Below are 15,683 nucleotides of genomic sequence, written 5' to 3'. Positions count from 1 at the left end.
CACCTTAAAAGGGTCTGATTTTCAGAAAATGCTGAGCAACTACCTTCTGAAAAATCAAGCCCTTTTAAGGCATCTCAAGCTGGTAATCAATTTTGGAAAACTTTTAGTGCATACGTATGACATGTCTAACTTGGACGTAGATACAGAAATTCCAAAAGGGGAGATTAAATTTAAATTCGGAGCTGTTCAATATCTCCAGTGGTCAGCAGTTCTTTGCCACCTTATCTTCACCATTAGCATCTCATCCTGGGAGATGACGGCTGCATATCCAGGAAGTCAGTGATAATTCTGGCACTGTACCAAGCTATTAGGCTACCTTTTTCCGTATTTGCAGAGTGCGGGAGACAAAACCTTCTCCGGAGGTGGTCCAAGCCTGACGACTGCCCCCAGAAACTAAAGACTATCACAAACCGCGCCACTTTCCAGTCCAAATGCAAGGTGCATTTCTTTGACCTTACCTTCTCTAGTATATAAACAAATAGCAAAAGGGATATGTAATAACAACAACCAACCAAAACAAAACACTTTTCCGCATGCTTTTCCCTCTTGGGAGAGGATGAGAGAACAAACCACACCTGACAGGTGTGTAATCAAGTTGCTCAATGCACAGCTGGAAGGTGCTCAGATAAGCACGGTATAAAAACGTATATAGCATAGCATAGAACAGAACAGAGTGGTCCCTAGCATAGGATGTTCCCTGACTTCCTGAGGGAACCAAGTGTCTTTGCCATAAATCAGGTTAGGAAGGGTAATAGGTCGCTTCAGCGCTTTGTCATGTGAGGCTATTCTCAGTTTCTGTAAAATTCAGCAGTTTCCAAGCCTATTGCATTACAGCTGCCAGAATTTCCATTGAGAAAGTTAATGCCCCGTTTTTGTTTTCCGCCTTTGGATCCCCAGCAAGCTGATTCTCTCTCTCTCTCTTTCCAGGAATAGAAAACACACACACACACACACACACTCGACTTGTAGGGAGTATAACAGTTGGGGTAGGACATTCATTTTTACCGAGTCAATTTGGTCAGACATAGACGCTGGTACATTAATCTGTCGTTGAAGGCCATAACATAAGTTTGTGAAAGGCACTGGAAATTTAGTGTTCTCAGTTTAGTTAAAGTGGGTGAGATTTGTGCCTCCTGGGATTTAAATCTCTTAGGGTTTCATTGACATGAAAAATTAATTAGAGATGCAGTGATCTTTGGATCCGACCCTAACTGCACAAATATTCCTGCTTTTTGCCCTGACGATGGTGGTTTCTGACATCCCACAGTAGCTCATCTTACGTTAGACTCCTGAAAGATCCTCCTGGCTCTTAACCCTTTGTTTTAAACTCCTATACCAAGAAGGCTGCCTAAGGACAAAACTTTGTGAAGTCTTCGGTGTTGCAGGTATATTGTGCTCAGTGCAAATCCTCTTAAAGCAAGAGGATTCTGTACAATGACATTTCTGTTTAAAACACAACTTACGCTGAATCGGGAGCCGCTGGTCTGTCTCGAGCGTTTTTCGGCAAGGAGATCTTTGACTGTGTGTTTTACTCTCACTCCTTGGTAAACTCGTTTGCCGTAGTCTGTAGGAACTAAACAAAGAGAGGATGTGTGAGTAGAATTCAGCCAGGAAGTAGAATAAATGGAATCGCTTACCAAGGTACGGATAGTCAAATTGTCAAGTGTCTTTAAATCAAGATGGGATGTATGCCAGAAGATTATTATTTGTATTGCAATACTGCTTAGGAATCCCACTTGTGGATCAGGACTCCATTGTGCTAGGGACTGTACAAACACAGAACAAAAAGACAGTCCCTGCCTTATGGTCTTGTTCATTAAGAAGTTACTGGGCGTGATAATGGCCACTGTGCAGTGGGGAAGATGAATTCTCTCTGCTGCGGGAATCAGTGGGTGAAATTCGCTAGCCTGTGTTACGCAAGCAATGACTAGGGGATCATAAGTGAGCCCTTCTGGTCTTACAATCGGTGGTTGAGATTTTCAAAGTTAACTAAGGGGAGTTAGCCATATGGCTTCCATTCATCTCAGTAGGAACTGTCTGGTGAAACTCCCATTCGACTTTGAAAATTGGTAATAAGGTGCTTTGGAAACCTGGGTGTTGATATGTGGCACATACTGTACATTCATACTCCAAGGCAATATTACTGTCAGCGCAACACAGACAAAAAACTCTAAAACCAAATGGCCCAGCTAAAATACATTCTCATTACAATGCTTTTGATTAAATTGTGCTGAACTCTAGATAATGAGGAACTAGTTTCTCAAGCCCACTCTCTGTTTCAGTAGGCAGCACGATCTAGCAGACAGGGAGCTAAGTCAGGAGGCATGGGTTCTCGTTCAAGCACTGCCATTGACTGCTTGTGCAGAAAGCATCTGAAAAGCACCATCCCAATGCAAAGGTAAAATAATTAGTAATTCTAAGTCTCATTTAGGCAGAACAAATTCCATTAAAACAAAGAGTTGTTCCCTAGGGATGGGCTGTTTGAGAGGTTAAGGAGTTCCTGTCTCCTAGTCTTGTGCTCAGACTGCTAGTCTTAGCCTTGTCCTTCAATGTCAGAGAGAATCTGCCATCAGAGGAGTCGGCGTGGGCTTCGTTCTGCCGCTGCTACATATGGAGAGCTCATTAATTTCCATCTGTCATTTTTGCGGCCTTCGTATATAGAGGATGTGGGGTTTTCTAGGGGCAACAAGCTGCGTTTTTGCCATATCCTCATGTAATTTTTTGATGCATCTTTGTTAATACCACTCACAAAATGTTACATGTCTGTAAAAGGGTTTAAGGTTGGCTTTTTAAATTATAAATCATGTGGTAATCTCAAGAGATGCCTCAATCATACTAATTCTGCCTCGATTTCAGACCCTACCCACCAAAACAGATTAAAATACGTTTGAAATCACTAGCCCAAATCACAATGGAATTACAGAACAATGAGACCAAAAAAAAAAAAAGTAGGCAGATATATTAAAGAGGTAATAACCTTATTTTTTGCTAACACTCACCAGTGTTTTAACTAAATTTTTACCATCTTTTTACAATGAATAATTGTCATTTACATTCAACAAAATCCAGATAATTTAAAGATCTTGATAACATCAATTAATAGTAACTAATATCTAAAAAGTGTAACCCCCATTGGCAGAGTGGGTACTGTATCCCTCTCTAGTGGCTGGTCCACTAGCGGATAACAGCCTACTACTGCTACCAGTTAACAGTGTTACTCCTTTGGCTCAAGTGGTAGAAGTCTATGCTGTGCAGTATGCTGCCTTGCATAATGAAAAGGGTGGTTTGTTTGGTATATATTTAAGATTCTATTATTAGTTCGTTTAAAAAAAAAACAGACCAACACTGCGTGTGAGTTCTGTATACCTGAGAGAGGCCTCAGGTATATTATAGTTGATAGGGTACTGGACTGGGACTTGGGTGACCTGTATTCAATTTGAGCTCTGCTACTGCACTGCTGGATGACCATGGGCAATTCATTTCCCTCCATGTGCATCAGTTTCCCTATTTATAAAATGGGGATGATGAAAATGACCTTTCTTTGTAAAGTGCTTTGCAAGAGAAAGATCAAACGTGCTAGATGAGCGCTAAGTAGTATGATTGGCGGGAGTGGCGGGGTTTGTGAGGGTCCCAGGACTCTGGAACTTGTTCCTCACCCTCATTGGTCCAAAACTTGGTGACCTTCTGGGCTTGTTGCAAAAGGCATTTATTTGACAGGGTTTTGTGGGGAGGCTGAGGGTGTGTCTCTGGGGGTGCGGCTAACGGGGCATTTTTGCTGCTTTGATTTATCAGCTAGCTGAGTTCATTCATATTTGGGCAGTCACCATTTGAACATTTAAGTTGAAGTGTTTGGGGCACCCAGAGGTTTATGTATGGGCGTTTTTTATTGTTCTATAAACCTAAAAGAAATAAATTATGGGCCAGATTTCCCATGCGTGTAAATCCATGCAACTTCATTAAAGTCAAGGGAGCAACACCAATTTGCAGCCACAGAGAACTTAGCCTTTTATATTATGTTATTCTTTGGATTGGCAGGTTGTAATCTGGCCCAGCGTATCGGATTGGTTAGAAAAGCAAATAATTTCAAGCAAGACCTTTGTACTTAATTACTTGTTTTAATCTGAACCAAACATTTCCCTTGAACAGATCAAGACGAAACAGCAAGTCGACTTGGTAAAAATTAGTCTGTTCTTCAAAGGAACTGAAAGCAGGAGGAAGTGGTAAGATAGTCAGAGACTTTGGGTTAAGTTGGGTAAAGCTGTTCTTTAAGGATGAAATTCGCCCTTGTGCAGAGAGCCAATGCAAGGCCTATGAACCACTTAATAATAATAATAATAATTAATTAATAATACCTCGCTCTTAAATAGTACTTTTCAGCAGTAGATCTCAGAAAGCTTTACAAAGCAGGGAACTACATTAGCTCCATTTTACAGATGGGGAAACTGAGGCACGGATAAGCAAAATGACTTGCCCAGGGTTGCTCAGAAGGCCAGTGCCAGAGCTGAGACTAGAACCCAGGACTCCTGAGTCCCAGAGCAGTGATTTATCCACTAGGCAACACTTAAGTCCCAGTGAAGCCTGCACAGGAGGGAATTTGACTCTATGTGAGTTTTGGAGAGGCATATCTGTTTGTTTTTCCCTGAGTACATCTCTGCAAAACTTTCCATTTGTTTGGGTGTTTTGACTAAATGAGCCTAGTGATGTAGCTGGGTACAATAATGAAGGTGACTCTTTTATCCTCTCCATTGGAGTCTGTCCATGTAAAGAGCTCACACCTGTGGAAAGCAGTGAGGAGTTTAAAAAAAAGGCTTTTATTCAAATGTTACAAATGGGAAGTTGATGTTTGAATTAATCCTTTGGAAAACAAAAAGATCTGTGTTTCCGGACAGAAAGCAAACACAAACGTACCAGAGGGGAAGTATCTGATCTCTTTAAAATTCTGATTTACCTTGCTACATCTATGCTTTTCTGACTCACTTTATCATTTTAATACCTACAGTATTGTTATTCACAGGTGTATTTAAACTCCTAGAAACTTACATAGGGTGAAATTTGAGGCTTTTGTGGTGTCGGGTCTTTATGTTGGCCATGGGTCACAGAGTGTCTAAAATTCTCTTTGACAGGGCATTGCTTGTATTATTGTGATTATTTATTTTTATTCTAGTAATGTCTGTGGCCCCGGCCAAGATCGGGGCTGCACTGTGCTAGGTGCTGTACAAACAAAGAATAAGAGTCCAGCCCTGCCCTGAAGAGTTTACAGTGTAAATAGACAAAAGGGGGGAGGGGAAGCAGAGAGGTGAAGTGATGTGCAAAAGGTCACATAGCAGGTCAGAACTGGGAATAGCACTCACATCTTCTGAGTCCCCCTCTTCCCACTGACTGAGTCTGACTCCTCCACATATTGAGTCTTTCCATGGACTCCACTAGGCATTGATTCAGGACCCTAGTGAATAGGCTTTTGTTATTTCTGCTATAAACCCCTATTATTAAGGATATTTTTCTGCTGCATTGGTCTGAAGCGCAAATTCTGAGCCTGGGCATCATTATTTTGTTTGCAAATAATTTCTAAAGTGTCTTAGTTCTAATAAAAATATGTTTGGGCTTCTAATCAAGAAGCTATGAAAACAAAGTTTGCTAAAAAAAACAAACAAACAAGCAAAATTTTACATGCATGTCTGTGTGTATACATCTAAAATTGATTGCTTAGGGGTATTTTTAGGAAGTTTAAATATTTAATTTTAAACTTTTGAGTTGTCTAACTTTAAAATAAAACCGCTAATGCATATGATGCATCCACACGACAGATCATATGCCAAGGCAATACAGCAAAAGTGGACAATATATACATAACAGTACTTGCACTTAGAGTTTTCCACCTCTATAAATATGCCTCTAAATGTTAAATGAACAATTTTTTATTAATAAAATAATTCTAATAGAAGTGCCCAGATAGCAGAGTATAGACATATCTTTTTTTGTGACAAATGTCGTCTTTCCTTGAATATTTTTGATTTTTCATCAGAAAACAAAAAACTCCAAAATTGAATGGTTCTTGGCCAAAAATTCTTGTTTTCTTTTTTTTTCTTTGACAAAAAAATTAAACTTTCTGCAGGATCCCTACCTCCCCTTCTCCCCCAATTTTCTAACCAGCTCTACTGTTCAGTCTTTTCCATGTCTAATTTCTGTCATTCTTTAAAACACACATAATATTGCATCGAGGGTGTTAAATAAATGAGGCCAAAATACACCAGAAGACTTGGAACCCGATTCTCATTTGCACTAAGTCCTCTTTACATCTCTCTGGCAGTGTACCATGTACACTATCAGAGCCGTGTAAACGGGACTCAGGCCCTACAGGATGTCAATCTCAGGCTCCAGGTACACCAAGCTAGGTTGGACAGTATCCTAAAACTTGTTTAACAAGACAAAAAAACCTGATCCTCAAACTGCAACATATACATAAATGGCAACGATGGGCTAATCTTGTGCCATTAGAGCAAGTATGCATTGAAGCAGATCTTAAATCCAAGCAATTCTATAAACAGATTTCCAAATACCTTTAAAGCAATTATCAGTGTTCTAGAATTGGATGCAGGACCTGACATCTGCAGTCAAATGATTTTTTCAAATGTATTATAATGCTACTTCTACTCTGCACCTATTCACTAACATCATCTCAGGATCTCAAAGTGGCTTGCAAAGATGGGTAAGCATCATGAATCCCAGTTTACGGGGGGCGGGGGAGGAACTGAGGCACGGGGAGGTGAAATGATTTGACCAAGGTCATACAGCATGTCAGTGGCAGAGTCACTGCCAGACTAGTCACTAGATCACACTCTCTGCCCGTGATGGATCTGTCTTTCTATGTACTGATGAAACTTGACCTGTAAGAGGTCAAGAATGCACATTACAAACTTTTGATGCAAAAGAAATTGTGTGAAAGATTCAGTCTGGGGGGTAAATGAGCTGTGCTGTAGAGGCAGCTGAATGGGAGTGTTGTGTGATATAGTGGGAGGCAGCATAACCCCATGGCGAGGGTCCTGCTCTGGGATTCTGTAGGTTCTGTTCCTGGCTCAGACACCGACTAATCATGTGACCTTAAGGAAATTACTTTACCTTTCTGCATTTTGGTTTCCCCATCTGTCAAATGGTGATAATGACACTGACTCACCATTGTGAAGTAAATATAATTCAGTACCACTGTGGAGAGGCAGTGTTTCCTAGTGTGTAGAGTATTGGATTTGGACTCAGGACACTTGGGTTCTATTCCTGGCTCAGCCACTGGCCTGCTGGATGACCTTGGGCAAGTCACTTCCCCGCTCTGTGCCTCTTTTACCCCATCTGTAAAGTGATGCTTACCTTCTTTGTAAAGCACATTGAGATCTACAGATAAAAATAGCATAGAAGAGCTAGTTATTATTTTTTATTATTATGAAGCTCTTTGAGAGCTATTGATGAAAAGCACTATATAAGAGCTAGGTATTAGAAGAGCCCTGTGCGAACACAAAATTTGTATCCACATCTGATCCACAAACATGGTCTGTGGCTATAAAGCAAATATCCGCAGATTTGCAGGGCTCTAGGTATTAGGTTGCTTTCTCTGAGTCATCAGTGTGTGGCTACTTTTAGATGGCGTTTCTCATACAACAGTACATTTGCTTTAGAAGGACCCATGTGAACCCAAGTTATATGCTGTGAACCCCTTTCCATAATACATTATCCCAATTCCACATCCTGAAAAAGAGATAACAATTATTACTTGCAGACTCTATAGTCAAATATTCTAGAATCTCATTAACTGATTGACTTCTATCGTCAGTTCCTCTGGTAAATATGTGGGATCCCATGCCCATATATACATATAAATGTTTACATTTTGTCTTTACTATTGTCTTAATATAGACAATATCTCAGATGGGACTGGGCTGATTTCATTTGATTTCATGTAAAAATCAAAGGAATTCTAGTCAGGGATGGATTAACTTTAGTTCAAGGACTAAGCCAATTTTCATACCGATTCTTATTTAAGTGAACCCGTTTACTCTGCTCTAACCCTGAACCACTGAAGCAAAGCACATGAATGTTATACTGAAAGCTTCTTTTAAATTAGTGATTCTATTTACAAAGTAAGACTCTGCAAACACTTATGCACATGCTCAATTGTACTCAGATGAGTAGTAGTCCTATTGAAGTCAATTGGTCTTCTCACATATGTAATGTTACACAAGTGCTTAAATCATTGCAGGATCAGGGCCTATCTAATTTATCAGCTACAAAATAAGGGCCCAGTGCTGCAACTTTTTCTCACCTAGATAGCCTCGATTCACATAATCCGTCCCATTGAGTTCAGTGAGGCAGTGTGCTAGATCTCAAGTATCAGGGGGTAGCCGTGTTAGTCTGTATCCACAAAAACAACAAGGAGTCTGGTAGCACCTTAAAGACTAACGGATCTGACACAGTGCTAGATCTGACACTGAGATATTAAAACCCTGAAATAACTGGCAGCACAGACAGGAGAAAACCAGAATTTATTACAATTTTCCAGTAAATTCTGAAAAAGTGCATTATAAATTAAGTAAGCATCCTAAATTGTATTTAGAGAAGGCTGAAAATATTAGTTAATATTGCTAAAATACTGAAATATTGAAAATACCAAATAGCGATTTAAAGGCACATTCCTTTCTTTGCCTTTCTACTTCAGTTCAGACAACACATAATGTGCCCATTCCCGTTTTCTACCATTGATATTTCAATTAACCATCGGTGAGATATACATTTTATATGTTGGAAAGTTTGGACAATGAAACTCACCAGTTTCCATTCTGAATGCTGCTGTGAATTCCCCCCTTTCAGACTCTGCAAGATTTCTGAAAATGAACCGTCAGGAGCTTTCCAGTTGAGAATGAAGTCAATGCTCATTCTCCGCTAATAAAGTTCTCTTTGAGCCTGACGGAAATGTATTTTTCACAATTTAATGATGTCTCTGAAATAGCTTGTTTGGGATTTGTTTAAATGCAAATCTTCCACTGTCTGTTTCACTGCAATTTGCATGGTCAGTGCAGATCATTCTCAAAGGTTCTTTCTCTTGATTAAAAAGACATTGAATGGGTGAAAACGGAATTTCACGTGTTTATGGAGGAAAAGTTATTTTAAAATGAAAAACGTATAAGTCATGCAGTGATCAGCGGTCTCCATATAGCAGAGAGGAAAAGGGACTTGGCTAGAGAAATTGTGCTTAGGAAAATGCCATATTACTTGTAGCACAGTACCCCTAGCCTAGGATCAGGGCATCATTTTGCTAGGCACTGTACAAACAAGTAATAAAACAACAATCTCTTGGGAGCTCACAATCAAGGTTAGATGTTAAAAAATATAAAGGAGAGTCTCCCATAGATTTCTATGAACTGCAGTGGACACTGCATTGGGTCTGGTGGAGTGAACTAAGATCACCAACTAGCTTCACAAAGAGTATCAAAGATGGTAACACCTTTCAGTCAATAACAATCTGGACCACATATCCATGTGTCTTTACGAATCCATATGCAGTCCTTCCTGCTAGATGCTTTTTCCATAGCTCCCCAGTAAATGACCTTGGCTTGTTCTCCATTAGCATGCAAGAAGCTTCCATTCTACTAATTCATTGTTGTCGCTGTCTCTAGGTGGATAGTATTAGACTCCTTGCAGATAGCAATGCACTGTGATGAATTCTGCATTTCTGCTCTTCCTGAACCAAGAGGCAGTGTTAACTCTATTTACTGTTTCTTCTTCAAATGTTGTAGCTTATACCTTGATTCAGAAACTTGCCCTGATTATCTGTTGGGAAATCATTATTGTGTGACATTACTGGCCTCAACATGGACGTATGTAGGAGGAAAGGTACAGTAAGAGGGACAAGGTCTGTAGTATTTTGTTTGCAAGAACATCAGGTTGTTGCTCAATTTACTATGTCCTGCATAAGTAGACACTAAATTTACCTATGTGAAATAGTGCCAGTACATTCTTCATAATCAAATAGTTCATTTCTTCTGGAGTCTGTTGACGGCTCAAGGGTCTGCCAGTCCAAATCCATTCCTCTTTGTAACTCCACTGGCAGCATTATTGGAGGAGGGCTTTTATTTTTCCATCCATCATTTGTTTGGGTGGGGGGAGAGCAGCTGCTGGCAAAGGCTGCTCCTGTCAGGCATGTCAAGAGAAAGAAAAAAGCTTCATGGGAAGCTGAAATAACAGAAAATTGCAACTCCCTTCCTGACGTATTGAATCTACATCACCTGGAGTGTGTGTCTGGCCATATAATGCAAAAAGACAGAAGTCTGACCAGAGAGGAGTGGTGATAAAAACACAGAGCCAAGTTCACAAATGGAAAAGTCTGATATATGACCTCTCCGTTGAATTTGTAATTTCTGACTGATCTCTTCCTCCTCCACCCCATGGAAGATTCTTATTTCAACCACACCCTTCCTCCACATCCACAGGCTTCTTATGCTTGGAGCTTTTACTAAGGATATACTGCCTTTCTTTCCTCCTTCAAACTCACTTCTTCTGTGTAAGCCTCTGTTGTTTATATCACACTAGGGCTCAGAGGTTGCAGTCAGGGATCAGAGCACCATTGTGCCAGGCACTGTGCAGCCATGTGACAAAGCAGACAGCCCTGCCCCAGAGAGTTCATAGGCTAGGAGTCAGACAGGATGTAACAGAAGAGACCAACAGAGTGGAGAAGGGTGGGAGGACACGGTAGAAAAAAACAGAGTTTAGCAGGAAAGTATGTAGTAAAAGCCAGCACCTGCCCCAGAGAGCTCACAATCAAGGTTCGTGTCAAGAGATAACAAGGACCCAATAAAGCTTGGGAGGTGGGTATTAGGTCACAGTAAAAGAAATACGTTTTTGCATACTAAGCAGTAGTGTCAGCTTTCTACTGCTTACCTATTGTCAGAGCTCCTCACTAGCCCTGTCTGCTTCCATCTCTTGTGCCTGAATCTTATTTGCTTGATTTCTTTAGATCTAAAAGATATAGGTGAAATTCTGGCCCCACTGAAGTCCATGGCAGTTTTGTTATTGACTTCAATGGAGCCAAGATTGCTCCCTATAGTTTCAGAAGTATCTATTGACTCTAGGGGCATATCTACACTTACCTCCGGAGTGATCGATCCAGCAGGGGTCGATTTATTGTGTCTAGTGAAGACACGATAAATCGACCGCTGAGCGCTCTCCCGTCGACTCCGGTACATCACCAGAGCAGGAAGCGCAGGCGGAGTCAATGGGGGAGTGTCAACAGTCGACCTACAGCAGTGAAGACATCACAGTAAGTAGATCTAAGTACATCGACTTCAGCTATGTTATTCACGTAGCTGAAGTTGCGTAACTTAGATTGATTTCCCGCCCCCCCCAGTGTAGACCAGGCCTAAATGGTTTTCCTATCAATTAAAAATAATTGCATTAAAAAAACATTTGAACCTGCAGTTGCTCCTCATGCCAAGCCAAGAAAATAATGAACCAAAGATGAAATCAAAATCCAACCAATATCCTTCTTACCACAGACCCCAGTTCTTATCATACACCTGCCTTCCCAAAACAGGGGACTGAGATTTTCAATGCAGTGTAGGGGTTTTAGGCACACATCTTCCATTTATTTCATTATCAGGATCCATAATAGGAAACAGATATACAGCCAACTGAGTACTCCCGTATAACCATAACAGGACCACTGGGTCTTATTACACACCTTATACCATCCCGTTTGATTTTTATATTCTATTTGCCTGCCCCAAAACAAACTTGACTAATAATTATACTCCTATTTACTAAGACAAAGCACTGGCCTAACAGATGTATTTCAGTGTTTATTTCCCTAATTCAAATTTTGATTTAAACCCATTGTTTATTGTTAAATAACATTATTTTGCAACATGCTGTGACACTGGCTGACCAGATCATGCTAGAGTGTTTTCAGGTCATTTCACTCGTGGATTAGTATAGCTCAAAGTGATTAATGTTTTGGGTGTTTAAACATCATAAAACTAAAGGGATGTTACATGCATTGTTTTCACTTATCTGTTCCTGTTATAATGTAATAGCAAACATTTACAGGGTAAATACCCCTATAACTAAATAACTCATCAGACAGCAAAGAAGCCTGGTGGAATGCTAATGAGGGACTTTATCAGAATGGCCATTGTGTGTGATGATCTGTAGTAAAAAGACACCTGAATTCCTCCTCACTCATCGTCATCAAAGGAAAAGTCCATGTTGGTAGAGAGACTGTCAGCTTGTCTTCTGTGAGAAGATATAAGAATGGATCCAAAGAAAGATCCTTCATCTCTGGACTGTTTGGATTCTAACAGGGCAGAATAACTGAATGAGAAGATGGAGATCCCCAGAGTTATTCTGGGTAGCCCTGAAAGACTTTTGGGAAATTCATACACCACTTTTTTACACCACTGCTACCATTTGAAGTTACAAATTGTGATTCACCTGTTGTTATATTTTACCTGCTTTAATTTCTCAATAACTCATTCTTTTTTCTTAGCTAATAAATCTTTAGTTAGTTTACTATAAATTTGACTGCCACTGTTGTCTTTGGTATAAGATGTGGAGTATCAATTGAGCTGGGGTAAGTGGCTGGTCTCCTGGAACTGGGAGAAACCTGATGTGGTATGATTTTAGATTTAAGTAACCTTTTATCACAAAGTCCAGTTTGCCAGAGTGGCAAGATAGGCTGGAGAGTCTAAGGGTCTATGACTCCATGGTAAGACTGGTATAGTGCTTCAAAAGTTCACATTTGTTACTGACTTGGTGAAATCTAATTATAAAACATACCACCAGTTTGGGGTGTCTGCCCTTGTTTTCTGGCAGTCTGAGGTAGGCACTCACAGTTGTGTGTCACGCTATCTGGAGTGGCTCATGCAGCATAAAGTTAATGGATAATAAAACAGTTAATGTACTGTGTTTAACGGTGAACTCCAGCTGCCAGTAATTTGATTGTAGCCTTCTGGGATGAGAGGGGTTTACTTGTTTATACAACAAATTACAACAATGTTTGTCCCGTTTACCATGGTGACCAACTGTAAATTTCAGTTAACATAATATATTGCAGGATTTCACACTTTGTCAAGTTACACAGAGGAAAAAGAGCTACCGCATGAAATCTCATGATATACTCAATGCTTGGGGCCCAAAGCAACTACTAAAATGTGCCTAAAGTTAAGTATATGCATACACGTTTGGGCCCCCTGCATTACTTTTGATATCTTCAAAAGTGTTTTATACCTATTAATCAATCCATACAACAACCCTGAGAGGCAGGTATACTGATTGTGACATAATATGATATCAATAAGCCCTCAGTCCAGCAAAGTACTTAAGAATATGATTAACTAAGAGCAGATGGGTAGCCCTATTGAAATCAATAAGTTTTTAAGGGCTTTGCTGGATCAAGTCCTATATATAAGCAAACAAGTAACCACAAAATGTTAAGGTGGAAGCAAAACACTTGAAAAATATGTATGAAAACCTGTATAAGAGATGAAACATACAATTTGTCCGCCACATATCTCCCCCACCAAAAAAAAAATGTTTAACACTGTTTTCTTTAGAAAGTTTGCAACAGACATGTTTCTTTAAATAATTTGTATCTTTCCATTGTGGGTGTAGATACCTGTTTGTTGATACTCACAAAAAAGCTGGGCTACTGGCATTGATATTATCTCTTAACAAAAATGACATTGAACATTAAGATCCTGATCCTGAATTCCTTATTCAGCGGCAGATAGGGGGTAGAAAACACCAGGAGTTAGATGGACTTTGCAAAGAGAGAGAAAAGGGGGGAAAAGGTTGTTCAAATTATGGCCCCCAACAGTTTGCAATGCCCTTTAATAGATTATGCTGATAATAAATGTAATACACATTGTAGAACTCCAAAGAAACATGTTATAACCTTTTTTGCCTCATTATTTATGATCCAGGTTATACACGCACATCACAGGAAGAATAGAAAGCATTGTTCTCAAATACGATACTGCAGGAAGGTTTCAAAGTCCCAGTGGTGTGTATCTGTTTTCACAGCAGGATGGCTATTTGTATTGACTGACTCAGAACTTCTGCCTCTTATTTGCCTAATGTTATTTGCATGAATTTTCGCATGGGCCTTCATGATTTTCAACATGAAATAAAAGATTAACCCAATAAGAAATATTAACATTTTGGGGATAAAAATAGTATTCAGTAAGTTTCAGAGGCTTACCCACTGCCCTGCTCCTCTGGCCCAATGGTGTATTTATATCTGAATAATCATGATGAAATAGAAGCAGTGACCATGAGGTTCACTAACGATAAATCATAAATCGGTCCCAGAGAATGAGAGAGTTCCTGAGGATGAGGACTAGGTCGCATTCTTTCCTAACCTGACGTTAAGGTTTAGGCCCAGATCTTCAAAGGTATTCAGGTGCCTAATTCCCATTGATTTCAATGGGAGCTAGATGCCTAAATACCTTTGAGGTTTTGGGCCTTAGAATCATAGAAATGTAGGACTGGAAAGGACCTTGAGAGTGAGGTCATCTAGTCCATCCTCTTACTCGGAAGCAGGACCAAATATATCTAGAACATCCCTAAGAGGTATTGTCCAACCTGTCCTAAAAAAACCTCCAATGATGGGGACTCCACAACCTCCCTTGGTAACTTATTCCAGTGTTTAACTATCCTTATAGTTAGAAAAAAATTCCTAATATGTAACCTTAATCCATTTTGCTGCAGATTAAGCCCATTACTTTTTGTCCTACCTTTAGTGGACATGAAGAGCAATTGATCATCATCCTCTCTGTAACAACCCTTTATGTAGTTGAAGACTGTTATTTGATCCTCCTGCGGTCTTCTTTTCTCAAAACTCAACAGGCCCAGATTTTTTAACCTTTCCTCAGAGGTCAGGTTTTCTAAACCTTTTGTCATTTTAGTTGCTCCCCTCTGGACTCTCTCCAGTTTTTCCATGTCTTTCTTAAAGTGTTTTGCTCCTTACTAGATATGCATGTATGTTTAAGTGATGAGCATTGTGTGTGTTTGTAGTGTGTGCAGGTTTTGTGTTTATTAGTGTATGTATGTTAATGTGGTGTGTAGAGAGTTTTTTCCGCAGCAGCGACAGCCCTAGTACTATAGGCCTAGAATGGATAAGGGGTCATGGGCACAGTGGGGTCACTGATGTGAGTTTATACGGGGGTCAGAGACAGATCCGGTGGGCAGTCCCTGCAGGGGTTGCACCTTGTGCCAGCAGGGGTGATGGGGCTTGGTGCTGTCGGAGAAGTGGCAACTAGTGTTTGATTCTCATCCCCAGCCACTTGGCAGGGGTTGGTGTCCTCTGCCTCCAGCTACTGCTCTTACAACCCTGACCCTGGCTCCTGGGAAGGCCAAAGGGCCACTGAAGCCAGGGCTCAGAAGGTCAAAGGTCAGGAGGTCACGGAGATGCCTGACTCCACCTACCCTGATGCACATGAGCTAGGGGTCAAGCTCCTGGTCCACCGGGCTCAGAAGGTCACGGACAAACTGTAATGGGTCAGAGTTCAAAGGTCAAAACGGAGACTTAAACGTTTCCATTATATACCCCCCCAAAAAGGGGTCGCCATGGCTTATTTCCGCTTCCGGTGCCAATCTCGGGCACTTCCGTGTAGACAGGCAGCCGGAACCTTCGTGTCCCGTCCTGG

At 40.5% G+C, this 15,683-nt stretch overlaps 1 protein-coding gene and 1 long non-coding RNA gene across 3 annotated transcripts in view; one reads left to right on the top strand and one right to left on the bottom strand.

Annotated features, from left to right (window-relative positions):
• The window catches only part of LOC135976081 (uncharacterized), a 35,432-nt gene extending 22,879 nt beyond the window's left edge, over nucleotides 1-12,553 (top strand). Inside the window, exons 3-4 of the long non-coding RNA XR_010593299.1 lie at nucleotides 4,147-4,220; nucleotides 12,118-12,553. This is a non-coding gene — a long non-coding RNA (uncharacterized LOC135976081). The remainder of the gene's footprint in view (nucleotides 1-4,146; nucleotides 4,221-12,117) is intronic.
• Nucleotides 1-15,667, bottom strand: part of POU2AF2 (POU class 2 homeobox associating factor 2) — a 30,445-nt gene extending 14,778 nt beyond the window's left edge. The window contains exons 1-2 of one of the 2 annotated variants that reach the window (XM_065570557.1): nucleotides 14,772-15,667; nucleotides 1,464-1,573 (exon numbers count right to left, since the gene is read on the bottom strand). In XM_065570557.1, the coding sequence (XP_065426629.1) occupies nucleotides 1,464-1,573; nucleotides 14,772-14,976 (315 nt within the window). In that variant the 5' untranslated portion in view covers nucleotides 14,977-15,667. The remainder of the gene's footprint in view (nucleotides 1-1,463; nucleotides 1,574-14,771) is intronic. The other variant, XM_065570559.1, reaches the window with a different exon arrangement.
• Between the last annotated feature and the right edge of the window lie 16 nt (nucleotides 15,668-15,683).

The sequence above is a fragment of the Chrysemys picta genome, chromosome 16 (assembly GCF_011386835.1).
Source record: "Chrysemys picta bellii isolate R12L10 chromosome 16, ASM1138683v2, whole genome shotgun sequence".
Classification (NCBI taxonomy): Eukaryota; Metazoa; Chordata; order Testudines; family Emydidae; genus Chrysemys; species Chrysemys picta.
Note: the sequence above shows the minus strand (reverse complement) of the source record. Positions and strands in the feature narration are given on the sequence as shown.